The sequence below is a fragment of the Scedosporium apiospermum genome (assembly GCF_000732125.1).
Source record: "Scedosporium apiospermum strain IHEM 14462 chromosome Unknown SEQ_SAPIO_0104, whole genome shotgun sequence".
Lineage (NCBI taxonomy): Eukaryota > Fungi > Ascomycota > Sordariomycetes > Microascales > Microascaceae > Scedosporium > Scedosporium apiospermum.
The window spans coordinates 87,994-103,452 of NW_015971805.1; the positions used below are offsets into that span (position 1 = coordinate 87,994).

Consider the following 15,459-nt stretch of genomic DNA (forward strand, 5'->3'; position numbering starts at 1 on the left):
ATCCAAAAAGGCTCTCCGACATACATCATACATGCGCTCAACAGAAAACAAAAAAGACCTAACGATTGATTACATCATTCCTCGTTGTCAGATTTTTCATATTTCCTCCCTTTTAAGCAGTAGAAGGCGATGAAGTGGAGAAAAAATGATTTAAACAGGGGAGAGGACAAAAAGGAAAGCGGGAAAAAGATAATACCACTCTTTCTCCCATAACACACTACAAATGACTTCGATTCTCGCACGCCGTAGACCCGGTTTCAGGCCCCTCCCCTGAACGTGGAAAGATATCCTGAATCATCTTGTCAAAGGCCCGTGAAGCTCGCTGGGCCATCTCGCCAGGAATGCTCTGGTCAGGGTTGAAAAGCCGGTGGTTAAATATTTCGTAGCTCAGCCAGCCTTTGTATCCCAATCCACGGAGCACGACCAACATGATTTCTTTAATTGGAAGATAGCCACCAAGATGCTGCTCCCCGTAAAAGAGCCTACTGTGCCGAGACCAGCTCATCCTTGCAGGTTGGGTCTTGTTGTAAAGGATATGTCCTGGCATTATAGGCTCCGAAAGTTTTTCTGCATCTCCCATCTGCACGAGAAAGATCTTCTGGACATCGACATGATTCAAAAGTCTTCTCAAGGACTCGGTGATGTCACGTTCCGCATTGGGCGTCTTGCCTGAGGGCGAGGCAGGATCAGCATACACTCGACCGGCGAGATTGAACGTATCGATACACATTCCAAAGTTAGGCCGATCAACCCGAGTAACCATCTCCCAACTTTTCTCCCACACATCGGCGTGCGTACCCCAACAGAGGGACTCGTACGCTATCCGTACCGGCGGTTGCATCTGGGCGCCAAGATCAGCTGCCCTGACGAGATCAGCCACGTGGTCGTCGTCACACGTTGATATCTGATGGGCAGGCAGGAAGGTGCTTGGTATGAGGATAAGGTCCGTATGGAGGAGCTGTGCGAGGGTCATGTAGTGTTTAAGTTCGGTGAACCGGATTTCATGTTGGCCGCGGTCGAGGATGCCCTCATAATGGCGAAATGGTTGGAGGCAGATGATGCTAAGTTCGTTACTTTCGCAGAGTTCCCGGGTAACCACCGCTGCGGAATAGCGATTCTGTTCCAGAGACCTGCCACCAGGGAAGCTATCCGCTAGATGGTAGAGGTCTTCATCGAAGATTTCAACACCTTTGATGCCATGGTTATGAGCTGCCCTCAGCTTGTCTGAGAGTGTGTGACCTGCCGAAGACTGGCCTAAAGAAATGGTGCATATCCCTAATTTGAAAGGCATTCTTAAAGGACGTAGAGGTGCTGTTGGTAAGACGAATAGTCCGGATTGAATCAGTACGGGGAATCCTATATGATATATTCACGGCCTGGCTGGAGGAGAACTATGAAGGGTGTGAAACGGAACGCGGCTTGTAATTATGCAGCTATGTCGCCATATCTAGAAATCGACATACACTATTAAAGCTCATTGCCTGCTCCACTGGCCATCCTCTTCTCCTCCCGTGGGTGGAATGGTGCATGGCGACTCGCAAGTTCCATACCTTGCTTCACTGAACCGAAGGTTGGAGCCATGGCCGATAGTAACCGTAACCAGTTGCTTATTCCGCGGTGCCCATGAGCAAGAACGAGACTCGGCCCAAGGTTCGCTGCCAGATACTCCCCAATCCGAGTCTGATTGACCCGAATCTATCTCAATCCCACCCCGGTGGCTGATGCAAGCCGGCAGGGACCTCCAATATCCAGTATTCTTGTCGAAGTGAAGTGAAAGGGTGTAGACGGCCCGGCTAAGACCTTATCCGGGGATAGATGTAACTTTCTATGCATTTCACTGGGTTGCAGTGAGGTGGAGCTATCGGGAATTTCGGACTGAACTGGGAGGTGTGGGCGGTTATTGATTTATCCGACTTCGGGGCTCAAGAAAACTGCCCGTTGAGTATACGGAGGAGAGACGTAGTACTTTCTCTACTTGAGAGTCAACCAGAGAGTCATCCGTGACGGGCCTCGTTCGACCCTGCTCAGGGATGAAAGGCGGGGAAAAAATTGAATTGTTTTTGCAGGCTTAGCTCTTGGGTTCAACGGCTTGGCCCTGTCTTTTAGTGGATGGCAGGTTCGATATAACTCCGTGACTTCCTAGACTGGCTGCCGATAAAGTACCGTGAAGGTAGAGGACGTTTGGAATCTCAAGAATCTCTATCCTCTACAGGCATCGGCCACTCACAAACTTCCGGCAAGTCCTTGGACTGACAGCAACATCGCCATGACCTCATTACCTGAACCTGGCCTGCTTCTAACCACGCCCAAGGATGGTAAGGACAATCCTCTGGTCAGCCTCGATCGACACGGATATTTATTCGGCAAGAAGATCGCCAATTCCTTGTCGCCATACCTCCATAGCGTGATTTACAAGGATCTTGGCTTGAACTGGGCCCAGGTGCGGCTCGACTCGGACGATGTGGACGCATTCCTCCAACTCATTCAACACCCTCGATTTTATGGTGGGTCAGACAACCAATGAGAAATATCTAGTGCAACGAAAATACCTAGATATGCCCGGGAAAGAGGTTGAAGAATCCGTCACTGATATTGAGACAGGCGCTTCCGTGACTATGCCGAACAAGCTCACGATCCTCTCTCACCTTGATCAATTAACTCCCGAATGCAGGGATGTCGGGGCTTGCAACACTATATTCGTCCGCGTCGGCCCGGATGGGCGGAGGTTATACTGTGGAGCAAATACGGACGTGATTGGTATCCGTGAATCCTTTTTCCGCAACGTTGATAAGGAAGTCTTTGTCGGACGCCCTGCCATGGTGATCGGTGGCGGCGGAGCGGCTCGAAGCGCCATCTACGCCCTCCGCACATGGATGCAGGTCCGCGACATATATATCGTCAACCGTGACAAGCTTGAGGTTGACTCCGTCCTCAGCGAGTGCCAGGCCAAGGGGTTTGGGCGTGGTCTTGTGAGGGTTGACACGGTAGGCGATGCCTTGAAATTGGAGGCTCCGGGAGCTATTGTGGCTTGTGTACCTGATTTCCCCCCACAAACCGACGCGGAGAAGAGAGCGAGGGATGTTACAGAGACTTTTCTGAGGAAGGGAAAGAAAGGCGTCATGCTGGAAATGTGTTATAATCCCACGCCCTTCACAGCACTTGGCGCTCTCGCGGAGGCTCTCGGGTGGAGAGTGATTCTTGGTACTGAGGCATTGGTCTGGCAGGGGCTCGAGCAGGTTCGACATCTCCGAAACCCCCACACGATTTGCGAGAGAAATACTAGCTAACCATAACATCTAGGATCGGTACTGGACCGGGAGACAAATTGAGGACTTGCCAGTGATAAACGTTCAGCGGGCGATAAATGATGTGGTGACGAAGAAGGTAGCCGTCCCTCGCCTGTAGCAATGGTCGTATGGTTATCTGGATTGCCCATATATATGTTATATCTCTATCTATAAACAAAATTCCAGGATAGTACGGGTTATTTTGATAAGTGCTAACATCGTCACTTGATGCACCCCAACTGTGATCTATCATGTCGCGACCATCATCACTAGTCGCACAATCTGGAGAGGAAAACCTACTCCATCACCCCCCTGCAACCAATATTCTTTAGATTATCTACCTTCGGAACGGCCCTGCTATATCTAAATGCATTGACCTGTCCACAGTCAGCCCTTCTCAAAGCCTAAATGACTCACGCTGAGTCACATTAAAACTCGTTGGTGGGTGCAACTCTAGTAGGAAAGACGGGCGATATTTCGGGATCTTAATACGACATGCACAAAAGAACTAGAAATTTTCAATATAAAATAAGGATACCTGGTATTGAGCGGGGAAACTGTGCTTCGGAACAGCTGCGTGTATCATCTCATCTAGTCAACCAGGGCTTTCAGACATCAGCAGGAATGTTCTTCTTATCCAACTCTAAAACGACCGGCTTCTCCTCGCTCTTGTGGTCGGCGTTCTCATCACCAATACCCTCCACCTGCCTCAGTTCGTCCATGAGAATACCATGGGCACGCCATGTGGGTTTCAACTCGAAGAGCCGATCCATTCGCTCCAGTGGAATGGACTTGGTCTCGGGCACAAAGAAGTACACGAAAATGGATGACAAAATCATGAGGGAAGCAAAGAAGAAATACACCCCGTATCCCCAAGAGTTGAACATTTGTTCTGTGAAGCGCGCAATGATAAAGTTCCAGAACCAGTTATTGGCAGCTGCGTTGGCTTGGCCGAGTGAGCGGGTGTTCTGGTTGAACATTTCCGAGTTCACGACCCACGGAGTTCCATTCCAAGACGGCGTATAAAAGGCTGTCCAGAGATAGAAGAAGAATATGGCGGCAATGCCGGCGGAAGAAAGCTTGTTGTTTTGCTGACTGCCTTCGGGATTCGAGATTTTGATGTAGGCGCCAATGAACCACATGCAAAGCGACCCACCAACAGAGCCTACAATGAGCATGAGGCGTCGTCCGGCGTGATCAATCAGAATAAGGAGCCAGACGAAGGTGAGCGCGGTCTTGACAACTCCAAAGATACCTGTCGTGAGGAAGGCTGTGTTTGTGCCCTGGATTCCTATGCTTCGGAACACTGTTGGGCTATAGTAGTTGATTGCATTGATGCCGGAACCTGGAAGAATCTCAAGGATTAGCACACCGAGCTGGTCACAATGCTTGGTTTGACGAAACTTACCATTCTGGAACACGAAGAGGAGACCACCAAGCACAAAACGCCATTGCACCTTGCGGTCCTTAAGGGCCTTGAAGGGCTTCCAGAAACCAGTGCCGACCTCTCGGTGGTATCGTTCAATATCTTCGTCAATGTAGCTGAGCTCCTCTAGCATGTAGGGATGCTCTGCCTCGAGCTGCCTCATCCAGCACAGGATCTTGATGGCCTGTTCCCTTCTACCCTTTGACAAGAGCCAGCGGGGGGATTCTGGAATGAAGAAGCAGCCGAAGAAGAGCAAACCCGACGGGATAAGCTGTACACCGAAAGGGATGAGCCATTGCGAGTGGCTGGGCTCTAGTGTGGTATTGACACCATAGTTGATCCAGAAGCCGACGAGACCACCAATTTGCCATCCCAGTTCGTAGAGGCCGACGAGACGGCCGCGAACAGCGGGCGGAGCAAGCTCCGAAATGTAGATGGGGGTCATGTTAGAGCAGCCGCCGACGCCAAAGCCGCCCAGTACCCTGCCCCCAATAATCAAACCCAAGCCCTTATCCCCGGTGCAGGCCATCTGCATGATGCAGCCGATAGCGAAGATAACATTGAAGAAGATGAGAGAATAGCGACGGCCCAGGAAGTAACTGGTGGCGAATGCTGCTAAGCTGCCAAAGAAAGCGCCGGCCTGGTAGACGGAGACGATGTTCTGCTTGAGGACGGCCAGATCGTTGGCCTGGTAGGTAGAGAATTTGAATTCTTCGGTGAAGGATGGAAGCGCGAGAGTTGTGCCAAAGAAGGCCGACTCATATCCGATCAAGCATGATGCGAAGGACGCGACGGCAGCGCAAGCGTACACACGCCAGTTGTAGACTGCCTTTGGAGTAGGCCGATCTTCCTTGAGAGTGAGGATCGACATGGTTCTTATGGCGTGGGTTCCTAGCAAGCAGTCGGGTGCGAGCTTGCATCAGCCAGAGAAAGCGAAACAGAAGAGAGCTTGAGAGATTATCTACTCCGCACTGAGGAGCCGACGAAACTTCAGTGTTGATATTCTTCTTGACACAATGGCTTCTTCATGGGCTTTATATTACAGACCCGGCCTTGTTAAATGAAATCTCATTGTCTACTCCTTGGGGCCTGGCCATTTACGGAGAGAGTTGTGTTATGTTGTCTCGATTCCAATTAACGCTCATCCCGACACGCTAGATACCATCCCTTAGCGGATGCACCCCACAATCAGGGTGGATACGGGGAGGAAAACCTGGAGAAGACAGGGGATGGATAAAGGCATTGCCGGAGAAGACCGCAGGATGTCACCAATAGTACCGTCACTTACCAAGACGCATAGGGCAAATCACCCGAGAGGTCTAAATGTTCGCTCTTACACCAATGCTACTTCAAAGGAAGCACTAAATCTCATGAGAGCTCCAACCATGATTGATGTCAGCCCCGAAACGCACAGTGTAATCACGATCCAGATTGCAGATTGCCCGCGCCGGTCTGCTCAATTATCAGTTGTTTTCGGGTCACAGAAATGGGTCAAACGGGTATGTATTGGGATGCGGATGATGAAGAAAAAATGTCTAGAATTCATCAATCTCCCACCCCTATTTCCACCCCTTACATATATTAGTCATCTTTTCTTAATCACTTTTTCAAGGCTACCCCGCTTTACAAACGCCCAAGCCGTTCATCCTTCCTCATCATGTGGTTCAGAATCTGATCTCACGACAGCCAGACACCACTCCATCGCTACATTCCCAGCCGAATGAATTCCAGTCAGAAGAGCCAGATTATTTACGCGCCTTCCGAGGAGCCTGTCAGGGGAGTGAAATCCGTCTTCCTCGCGGGCACCACAAGCAAAGTCGACAAAATAGATTGGCGCGAAGTTCTTTCTGCCTCGCTCTCTGGGTTCCCCATCACAATTTTCAATCCATACCGCGCGGATTGGGACAGCACATGGCGCGAGGACATCGACTTTGCTCCCTATCGCGAGCAGGTCCTATGGGAGCTTGACAAGCAATCGAAGGCGGACTATATGGCGGTATATTTCCACCCAGCCACGCAGGCTCCGATAAGTCTCTTGGAGTTTGGGCTCTCCGCGCAAGTTCCCGGAAAAGTGATCGCCGTATGCCCTGAAGGGTATTGGAAGAGGGGAAATGTGCAAATAGTTTGCCAAAAGTTCGGGATTGACATGTTGGATAGTATTGACAAATTACGGGAGGCTATTGTAGAGAAGTTGTCGGAGAATCGATGACTACCGAGCGTTATATACCCCATAGCTTTTACAATCCGGCGAGAATAAATTGTGTTGCCAGTTAAACCGAGGGTTTCGGCCTTGATTCGGTCGGGACTCGGAAGATGAGGAGTTTGAATATTTAGGCCTGGTGTTCCTCAGGAGTCAGGAACCAGGACCCAGGATCACGGATTCAGCCAATGAGAACTCTAGAAATATCGAATGGCAGGACATGCAAAGGACTTCTGAGAAGTGAGTTACATAGTAACATACTCTCGTGCGCTTTATTTGCTAGATAACTTAGATGCGCATGTAGATGAGATCACGGGTAGTCCCATCTTATCGCCATGGGCGCAAGCTCCACAGGAAAACAGTCCGTCGCTGGCCCCTCACGAGCAGTCCGACTCCACCCTCCCAAGAATGCGGGGCAACGAGAGGACTCTTCGCTAGGCATACGAGTATCTGACGGGACAACACTTGCCCTGTAGGAACATGTGGCTCAATCAAGGTGATGAACATAGGTCTACATATCCTTGTTAACTTTTCGGTAGCCTAAGTGTCGTCCTGCTTGTTAGGAGAAACTACAACATGCAGTGTCTTTCGGTGCTGAATCTGGAGCAAGCGGACAACCACACCGAAGTGGTGCAGCGAGACACCGGGATTCCGAGCCTGCGCAATCTATGGTGGGAATCAGTCAGTAGTTAATTCCCGGCTGGAGGGAGCCGAAGATGTGCCTAAGATCAAGAATTCTCCATCTTAACCACCCTAGTAAGTTTTTAGCTCTTTGCATTCACTTTGGTCGGATGGGTAAGTCCCTGTAACAAGGGACGCTCATTCATGATTCACAGTCCCAGGATATTCCAACGCAGGGAATTAGCGGACATCGCTCCTTGTACGTGGAAATGTCTGATATTTGGTCTATCTAGACTCCTTTAATAAAACCTCCCTGGCGGCAATAATTATTACTTCCCCTCAACTGGGTAGCTGGGATTTATCACCACTTCTTCCAAATCCATCCATCACCATACCATCCATTCATCTAGTACAGATCCATCTTCGCCGCTTTCTGTCGACCCTGCATTAAGCGTGAAACTATGTCCCTGTGTATTGCCCAGTGTAAATGGTACCACAAGATCTGGCGTAAAGAATTGGTCCCCTGGCGATATCATTGTCAGCTTGTATGTGTTGAGCTGGGCGGTAGTTCCAGGCTCACCTCCATACGGAGTCCTTCTCTCCCGCAGATTCTCCTGTCCATCTTCGAATCCCATAGTAGCATCATTCCCACTCTCATTGGCAGCACGGCAGGGATCAGCTGGCATATTCCGTCTAGCTTCTGGGCCTTCGCTACCCCAGTCGGCAAGCCCGACATCGTAAGTGCAGCCTTCATCCGCCCTTGCAAGCACCATACTCACAATTCCCGCTGCCTTTTTGGCCTCCTGAGAACTGGCACTTCTCCTCATCCAAATCAATCTCGCTCTCCGTAACGCTGCCACGACTTCCCCTTTGCGGCTTAGCGTCTGACCCCGATGCAGTAATGAGCAAAGTATCATGGTCGCCGTTAGGAATTGGTGGTTCATGATAGAGGTTACACGCCAGCGCATCGTATGAAGTTGACCCCCGGGGCGTGTCTCCTCGTCTAGAACGTGCTGTACCTGCAGAGCGCCGAGCGAAGCATTGAGACAGGCGTCGCGTGAGTGAGCGACAGATACCTCATCTTTTGAGGGCGACTCTAAGTAAAGGAATCTACCATGAAGCATGACTCTCCCCTTGTAGATCATATGGCTGATAAATAACCGAGCCATGATGACCTGCGCTGAATCAGTGACGCTAGCCGCCATAGGCTTCATCTTCAGAGGAGTGGGGATATTTTCTGCCGCCTCTTGCAGTACGGCATCGACTCTCAGTACCTCCGCATAGGTGCAAGGCTTGATTGAGGATGTCAGATCTAGTATAGTGCCTAGAGTCATCAATATCCTTCTCCGAGCGATAATGCCTAGGGCCGCAGTGAATTCAGTCTCTGGCCGAGACGGCGGTAGCTCTGTAGTACCTTCATCGATGTCGGCATCGTTAAGGTTCCGAGGCTCGGCCGTGTCGCAGTCCCGGTCGGAGATCATGCGTGGCATGCCCATCTGACTTGATATGAGAATATCTCCCAGCAGAACAGTCGCCCAGAGCCTACGCCGCATTTCTCCCTGGAAGGGCGAAATGGAAGGAAAGTGACTGGGATCACGGTGGTAGCCCATGCGCATGGCCAAGTTGACCTCGAGCGCAAGTAGGAACCATACATCCTTATCGGCGTCAGATCGGATGGCGAATTCAACGTAAACGTAGTTGATGACGGTTTCCAAGACGTATGGCCCACAATTTGTATATTCGCCCATTATCAAGCACTGCACGACCCTTTCACGATATAGATCGATTTGCAGCCACTGCTGCTCCGCTTCGGTGCCGGGCATAGCATCAGCGTCGTCCGAGGCCAGGAGAGCGAGACACATCATGCTGAAGAGAAGGCCGATCCATACAATTGATACGCTACATGAGTCCGTCCAGAAGGCCGCATACTGCATCCTTCAGCATGCGCAAAAGAAATCATGACGGACTGAGGTATGTCACACGACTCTACTCACCTCTCGCAGAAAGCTAGGGCCATGAACAACGGCTATGGTCCAAGATGGCATAGTGTCAGCCACTCCAGCAAATGGCATTGAGCAGGAGAATGGCATTTGTACCAACATGAAGCAACCAAATCTACGCGGTTGAAGTAGCGTGAGATATAGCGATCTACTGCGTCCTTTGGCGGCAATGCGGCGAGAATTTCAGCCCGCGAAGTTGGCTGACGACATCCATACAGAAGCAGCGCATGACGCGGCGGTGGTCTTCCCCCACTCCCATTGTCGTTATCCAGATGTTTGTCAGGGGTATTGGCGAGCCTAAGATGCTCCTCCCGGTCGAAATGATCCCTCAGATCCGCGATGTTATCTAGAATCGCGGCCCAGTGGTCCACACCGACATAGCTGAGCTCTGAGGGACTAACGCGCATGCTTCCGCACTCAGAGCGTTCATCAACTAGCCTATCCCCTTTTGCCGTATCCGGTGGATCGGCGCGAGAGGAGTCGGATGTTGCTCCAGGGTGGGCCGTATTGATCGAGTTCGGTCTCAGATGCAAGACAAGGCGCTCAAGCTGCGCAAGGCGATCGTGCACACTCAGCGCCGGTGCATTGGCTGTCGGTCTCGGCAGGGAATTAGCTCTGTGATTGTCCGGATAGGTACATGGCTGGCCACGAGTCAAGCAAACAGAGCAGGGTTGCAGGCGATCACACCGCGATCTGAGGGCTGTCAGAGTTGCCAACTACAAGTAGGGGGCTCCCCGAGGGAGCGAACGCGGTCTCACTTGCGTCGTCGACAGTAATTACAAGACAGCTGCGGCTTGTCTCGGCGCCGGCTAACACTGGGCTGGGGGCTTGGAATAGCCTCACTCTCCGTTTGGCCCAAGGAGGGTGACGGAGCTGATGTTGGGAGTGGATGCGGAGCCGTTGACATGACGAAGGATGATGGAAGCTTCGCTGGCAGAGGACGTAAACAAGTTTCCCAAGATCTTTGCCTAGAAAGCGGATAAGGATAGAAGTAATGGATTGACGGAGTGAGAATTGCCGACGAGACGATGTCGTCGAGGCGAGAACAAAATGTGAGGATTAGTAATGGCCGAAGCCAATCAGAGCCCAGATATTTTCCATTTCCAACCCTACACAGCCCCTGCGATGACGGTCCGATCCGATCCTCCGACCGCCCGACCCTCCGCTCCGCGGCCCCACTATCGCGGACTGGTGCGGCATGGCGCAAGGTACTTTTATCTCGAGCTGTCTACAGGGCCGATGGATTTCATCTTGTCTTGCATTTGAAGTGTATGATGACAGGTGTAATCGATATCATTGAGGCGTTTACAACCCCTCTGTCCCGCTTGCAGGTGTGCAAACAAGGGCGGCTGGCCGGGGCTCTTCGCCAAGGACCCATCGATAATTATCCTCTCAAACAACCCCTGAAAACGGAATGCCATGTCAGTTATGCTTGGTGTATCCACGGCAATCCTTCCGGCCGAGGGTGAGGTCAGACGCCTATCTCCGCCTTCGCATTTCCGCCCTCGGTACCATGGATTTGGATTCTTAAACAGCTCGATGGCCTTCGTTTACGACTCTCCAATGCGAGCAACCAGTGTCTAGAAATCATTCAAAGGTAATCCTAACCAACAGTCATCGCAAATATCTACACAAGATTATGTCGCGGGAAAGTTCCAGCTCTGGCAAGCGGCCCAGGCAGCTCGAGGAAGAACCACAGAATGAGCGTGAGGTTAGAGTGCGCGGCATCTTGGACTGGGATGGACCCGACGACCCAGAAAACCCTCAAAACTGGCCTTTGCGCAAGAAGTGGTCACACATTATCGTGGTCGCCATCCTCGCTCTCGTCACGTAAGGCTTCCTTTGTCCGGTTCGACGTGAATTCTGTTTTGGGTAGCGCCTGCTAACATCAAACCTTCTGCCCACAAAAGGAACATGGGACCAACAATGTGTGCTCCGGGAATCGGTGGCCTGGCCACTGACTTCAATATCTCTTCACATCATGTCAGCACGCTAGCCATCACAATCTATGTCCTTGGCCTGGCCATCGGGCCAATGTTCATTGCCCCCATCAGCGAGGCCTACGGCCGTCTTTTTGTCTACCACACTGCGAGCCTGACTTTTGTAGCTTTCTTAGTTGGCAATGCGCTGAGCAAGAACATTAGCCAATTCATGGCCTTTCGGTTCCTCGCAGGTTGTGCCGGCGGCACGCCCATGGCTCTTGGCGGCGGGACAATAGCAGACATAACGACGCTAGAGAAGAGGGGGATTGCAATGGCCTTGTTTAGCCTAGGGCCGTTGACTGGACCGGTAAGTCTTATGCCCAGCCCTATTCTTCGTGTTATATTCATGCTAACTCGTGTGCACGATCTAGGTGCTCGGCCCTGTCATTGGGGGATTCATCGCGGACGAGATGGGGTGGCGCTGGACCTTCTGGATATTAACAATGTTGGGCGGGACCTCCGGCGCCACTGCTCTCGCCATTATGCGAGAAACACATCCCAACGTCCTGCTTCAACGTAAATCTGAGCGTCTTCGCAGAAACACGGTAGACCGGCATATTCTGCCGACGGCACCCTCCAAGTCTCTTGAACCCCGTCAAGTCCTCGTCAGGGCCTTGATCCGTCCCACCATGCTGCTTATTCGATCCCCTATCGTCCTCATCATGTCTCTGTACACGGCCTTCGTATTTGGACTCATGTATCTTCTCTTTACAACCTTTACTGAGGTGTTTGAGGGGCAGTATAGTTTCAGTACGTCCATGTCGGGGCTAATGTACCTCGGTCTTGGTGTTGCTCTCGTCTCAGCCATGCTTGCTTTTGGCGCTCTCGGTCACCGGGTGCAAACAGCTCGTATGCGGGCTGATCGTGTGGAGCAGCGACGGCCCGAATATCGCCTAGTGTTGATGATCTGGTTCAGTCCCCTGGTCGGTGTGGGCTTGTTTATCTACGGCTGGACTGTGTACTACAAAGTCCACTGGATTGTGCCCGCGATAGGTACAGTCTTTATCGGGTTTGGCGCTTTCTTTGTCATTGTAAGTTTCACTTGGTGATCTGCCATGCGTACGCAGAGGGTCACTTACCAGTCGCAGATGCCTACGCAACTATACCTCGTCGATCTGTTTGGTTCCGACAGTGCCGCGTCCGCCCTGGGAGCTAACAACCTCCTGAGATTCCTTTCAAGTACGTTCTTACCTCTGGCAGGACCGAGCATGTATGAGGCGCTTGGCTATGGCTGGGGTAACTCGCTGCTGGGTCTTCTTGCCATAAGCTTTGTTCCTGCTCCGATTTTATTCTATAGATATGGCGAATGGCTGCGCGCAAAAACGACAGTGGGGCTCTAGAGCGCATTGCATTGAGGTCTGGCTTGGACGTTCGCTCGAGCACCCCCGTAATCAATTAAACCTAGTGGAGGGAAATCGGCAGATATTGGATAGATCGAAGATGCTTTGCGGTACTCAACTATTTCCAAATTCCGCATTCGGAAATGACTGCGCACGCAGTACATCCAACTCCAACCAGTGGCGGGCGATATCGATGTATTTCAATGAGAGATGATTGGCAATCAAAAGCATCTCGCCTTGGTATAGCCACTGATACATCATGCTTCGATGTGCGTAGGCACTGGGCAGGCCACTTCCCTGTTCGCCTGCATGTAGAGGTTTAGAGTGCCCTGAGGTATTATTCCCCAGTGGGTATGCCCGGTTCCTCTTCCCCGGCCTCCAGAGCATTGCCTTGCGTTCGGGATCATGTACACCACTTGCCCAGACTACGTCAAAAACATCAATCATATTTATGAGAGAGCCCGAGTCCGGCAGGGAGGTACCGGCTTTGCTAGCCCAACTATTGACCGGTTCACATCATGCTGCCCATGTCCAACGCCAACCCGAGCCTTCCCCTGGTCGCCCTCTTAGACCCTGGTAGAAGAAATGGTTAACTTAACTTTGGGTATCTGTGGAGACAGTAGCTTAAGTTGGTTTGAGTTGAGCTGCGGCAAAGACCGATTGGCTGGTCATCATACGATCGCGCGATCTCCCGCCTGCCCCAGGCATTCATACTGCTGTGTTTTCAATATATTGGGCCACACAACATCACCCCCTCCTCTGCTTTGCATTTTGCTGCATCACCGAGAAAAATGGATTTCTGAACCCCAAATGCGTACCTCTGCTCTATTTGGAATATTGATTTGGGGGCCTAAGCACGCAACTCTATCGCTGTTTACCTGCCCCCGCTTCCCTCTTTTCGCTCTTTCTCGTTTTCGGTCTTTTTCATCGTCAGAGAATACAAGAGCCATTCTTCCTTATACGGGGCCCTTATATTTTCGTTCAGATGCATTTATATTATTTGGTAGTTTTGCTCTAGACATTTCAAATGGCGTCGTCAATTTCAGGACGAACACCAAGGGAGGACGTAACTAGTTATTATTACGTAGGCCGTGATATGGCCTCACTGTTCCCAACAAGGGAAAAGGAAAAGCAACTATGATGCCGCCGGCCGGCCTGTTGCCATTCCTTCGCGGTTCATCAGCGTAGCATGGCGCAAGAGACTCCGCGTGGTCAACGTTGTATGGCCGTATACCATAAGTAACTGGGCCTGCTTGTACCAAGTCCTACGAGCCAACTTCGATGGGTGGAAGTCGAAGGCCGTACCAGACCCTCCGGGACCGAGGGTCGGAGACGGCAAGACCGAATATTGGTCGGGGAGGCGAGTGATAAGCTTGAGTTACGACAATGAACAGGGGATTGTACATGTGCGGTTCGTGAACGTGGCGAGCGGTGAGGAAGGCAGCATCAACGTCGAGCTTGCCATCGCCGCCGATGGCGTGCACTCAACTGTCAGGAAGTTATTACTGGTACCGATGCGAGTGGATTATGCTGGGTAATCGCTTCGAGAGGGATTGTATCAGGGAAATTGGTGTCGAAGACTGGTATCGAGTATTTTTCGAACAGGCTTAATTTTATACCGATCAAGGGGTCATACTTCATAAGGTAGGGCCTCCTCCCCCTCTCTTCATCTTCATCACCGTCAACTACTAACTATAACTACTTACTATAAACAGCTACATCATCCTAACCGAGAGCGGCAATGTGGACCCAGGCCGGCGTCTCATCAACTGGGTCTGGTATTACCCCATGGCCGAGGACTCTGCCGAGATGATCGCCGCCTTTACCGACATACATGGCAAACTCCACTCAAACACAGTCCCCCCGGACTTGTCAACCCCGACGTGCGGGCTCGCCAAGCTGCCCGCTTTTTGTCACAAATGGCAGACCACCTCGCAGAGGTAGTCTCCGCGACGCCCAAGCCGTCCGTAACAAAGGTATTTGGGGCGCAGTGCAGCCAGCCAAGCCACTTTGATGGGCACGTAGTGCTGGTGGGAGACGTATTTACAAGATTTATCTCACTTGGGGATGGCCTCTGAGCAAGCAGCTCGACATTGCTGGCAGATGGGCAAAGTGTGGCAGGGCGGGATGACGCAAGAGGAACGAGATAGAGAGGCACTTCTGTACGCAAAGAGATTCATTTTTCTGAACAGGCTCGTTGCGTTGACCGGGCTAGGGCGAGTGTTGGCGCTTCTGAGGGCAGCATTAAGTTATGGACCGTTAATGCTGAGGATGAAGCTAGGCCGTGCTTAAAGAACAAAGAACGGCGATTTTTCGGTGCAGGACACCTTATTATCTACTGTCATTTCTATTCTTGAGGGAGGGATGTTCATCTTGGCATGTCAAGGGTAAGATATTCTCCCCGAGGAGATCCGAGGATCGATTATTAGCGGTCGGCTGAGACGCGGCACCTGATAACGCCAGATACTCATTGCAGAGAACAGAAATTTTGCTACAAACTGCGAAAATCCTTAGGTTATATATGATGCAAGAGTCGTCTCCTAATCGTTAACGTCTTAACAATGGGCACAAACGACAAAACATCAAATGACGAACCCATGTAG

At 51.3% G+C, this 15,459-nt stretch overlaps 4 protein-coding genes and 1 pseudogene across 4 annotated transcripts; 2 read left to right on the forward strand and 3 right to left on the reverse strand.

Moving 5' to 3' along the window:
* Window positions 1-217: 217 nt before the first annotated feature.
* On the reverse strand, window positions 218-1,291 carry SAPIO_CDS6510 (annotated as a pseudogene; the record flags this gene model as incomplete).
* A 975-nt stretch (window positions 1,292-2,266) lies between these two features.
* SAPIO_CDS6511 (Uncharacterized protein) lies at window positions 2,267-3,405 on the forward strand (the record flags this gene model as incomplete). Its single annotated transcript, XM_016788593.1, has 3 exons — window positions 2,267-2,504; window positions 2,602-3,236; window positions 3,301-3,405. 3 exons carry the CDS (start codon window positions 2,267-2,269, stop codon window positions 3,403-3,405), a joined length of 978 nt encoding a protein of 325 aa, XP_016641746.1.
* Window positions 3,406-3,895: 490 nt separating this feature from the next.
* SAPIO_CDS6512 (Quinate permease) lies at window positions 3,896-5,584 on the reverse strand (the record flags this gene model as incomplete). The annotated part of the gene is made up of 2 exons (XM_016788594.1): window positions 3,896-4,632; window positions 4,696-5,584. The coding sequence occupies 2 exons, from the start codon at window positions 5,582-5,584 to the stop codon at window positions 3,896-3,898; spliced, it is 1,626 nt and encodes a 541-aa protein (XP_016641747.1).
* Window positions 5,585-7,453: 1,869 nt separating this feature from the next.
* SAPIO_CDS6513 (uncharacterized protein) lies at window positions 7,454-10,441 on the reverse strand (the record flags this gene model as incomplete). Its single annotated transcript, XM_016788595.1, has 8 exons — window positions 7,454-7,579; window positions 8,029-8,057; window positions 8,115-8,213; window positions 8,314-8,418; window positions 8,649-9,462; window positions 9,529-9,560; window positions 9,635-10,123; window positions 10,378-10,441. The coding sequence occupies 8 exons, from the start codon at window positions 10,439-10,441 to the stop codon at window positions 7,454-7,456; spliced, it is 1,758 nt and encodes a 585-aa protein (XP_016641748.1).
* Window positions 10,442-11,173: 732 nt separating this feature from the next.
* Window positions 11,174-14,800, forward strand: SAPIO_CDS6514 (uncharacterized protein; the record flags this gene model as incomplete). The annotated part of the gene is made up of 6 exons (XM_016788596.1): window positions 11,174-11,364; window positions 11,445-11,823; window positions 11,888-12,547; window positions 12,605-12,695; window positions 13,976-14,354; window positions 14,572-14,800. The coding sequence occupies 6 exons, from the start codon at window positions 11,174-11,176 to the stop codon at window positions 14,798-14,800; spliced, it is 1,929 nt and encodes a 642-aa protein (XP_016641749.1).
* Between the last annotated feature and the right edge of the window lie 659 nt (window positions 14,801-15,459).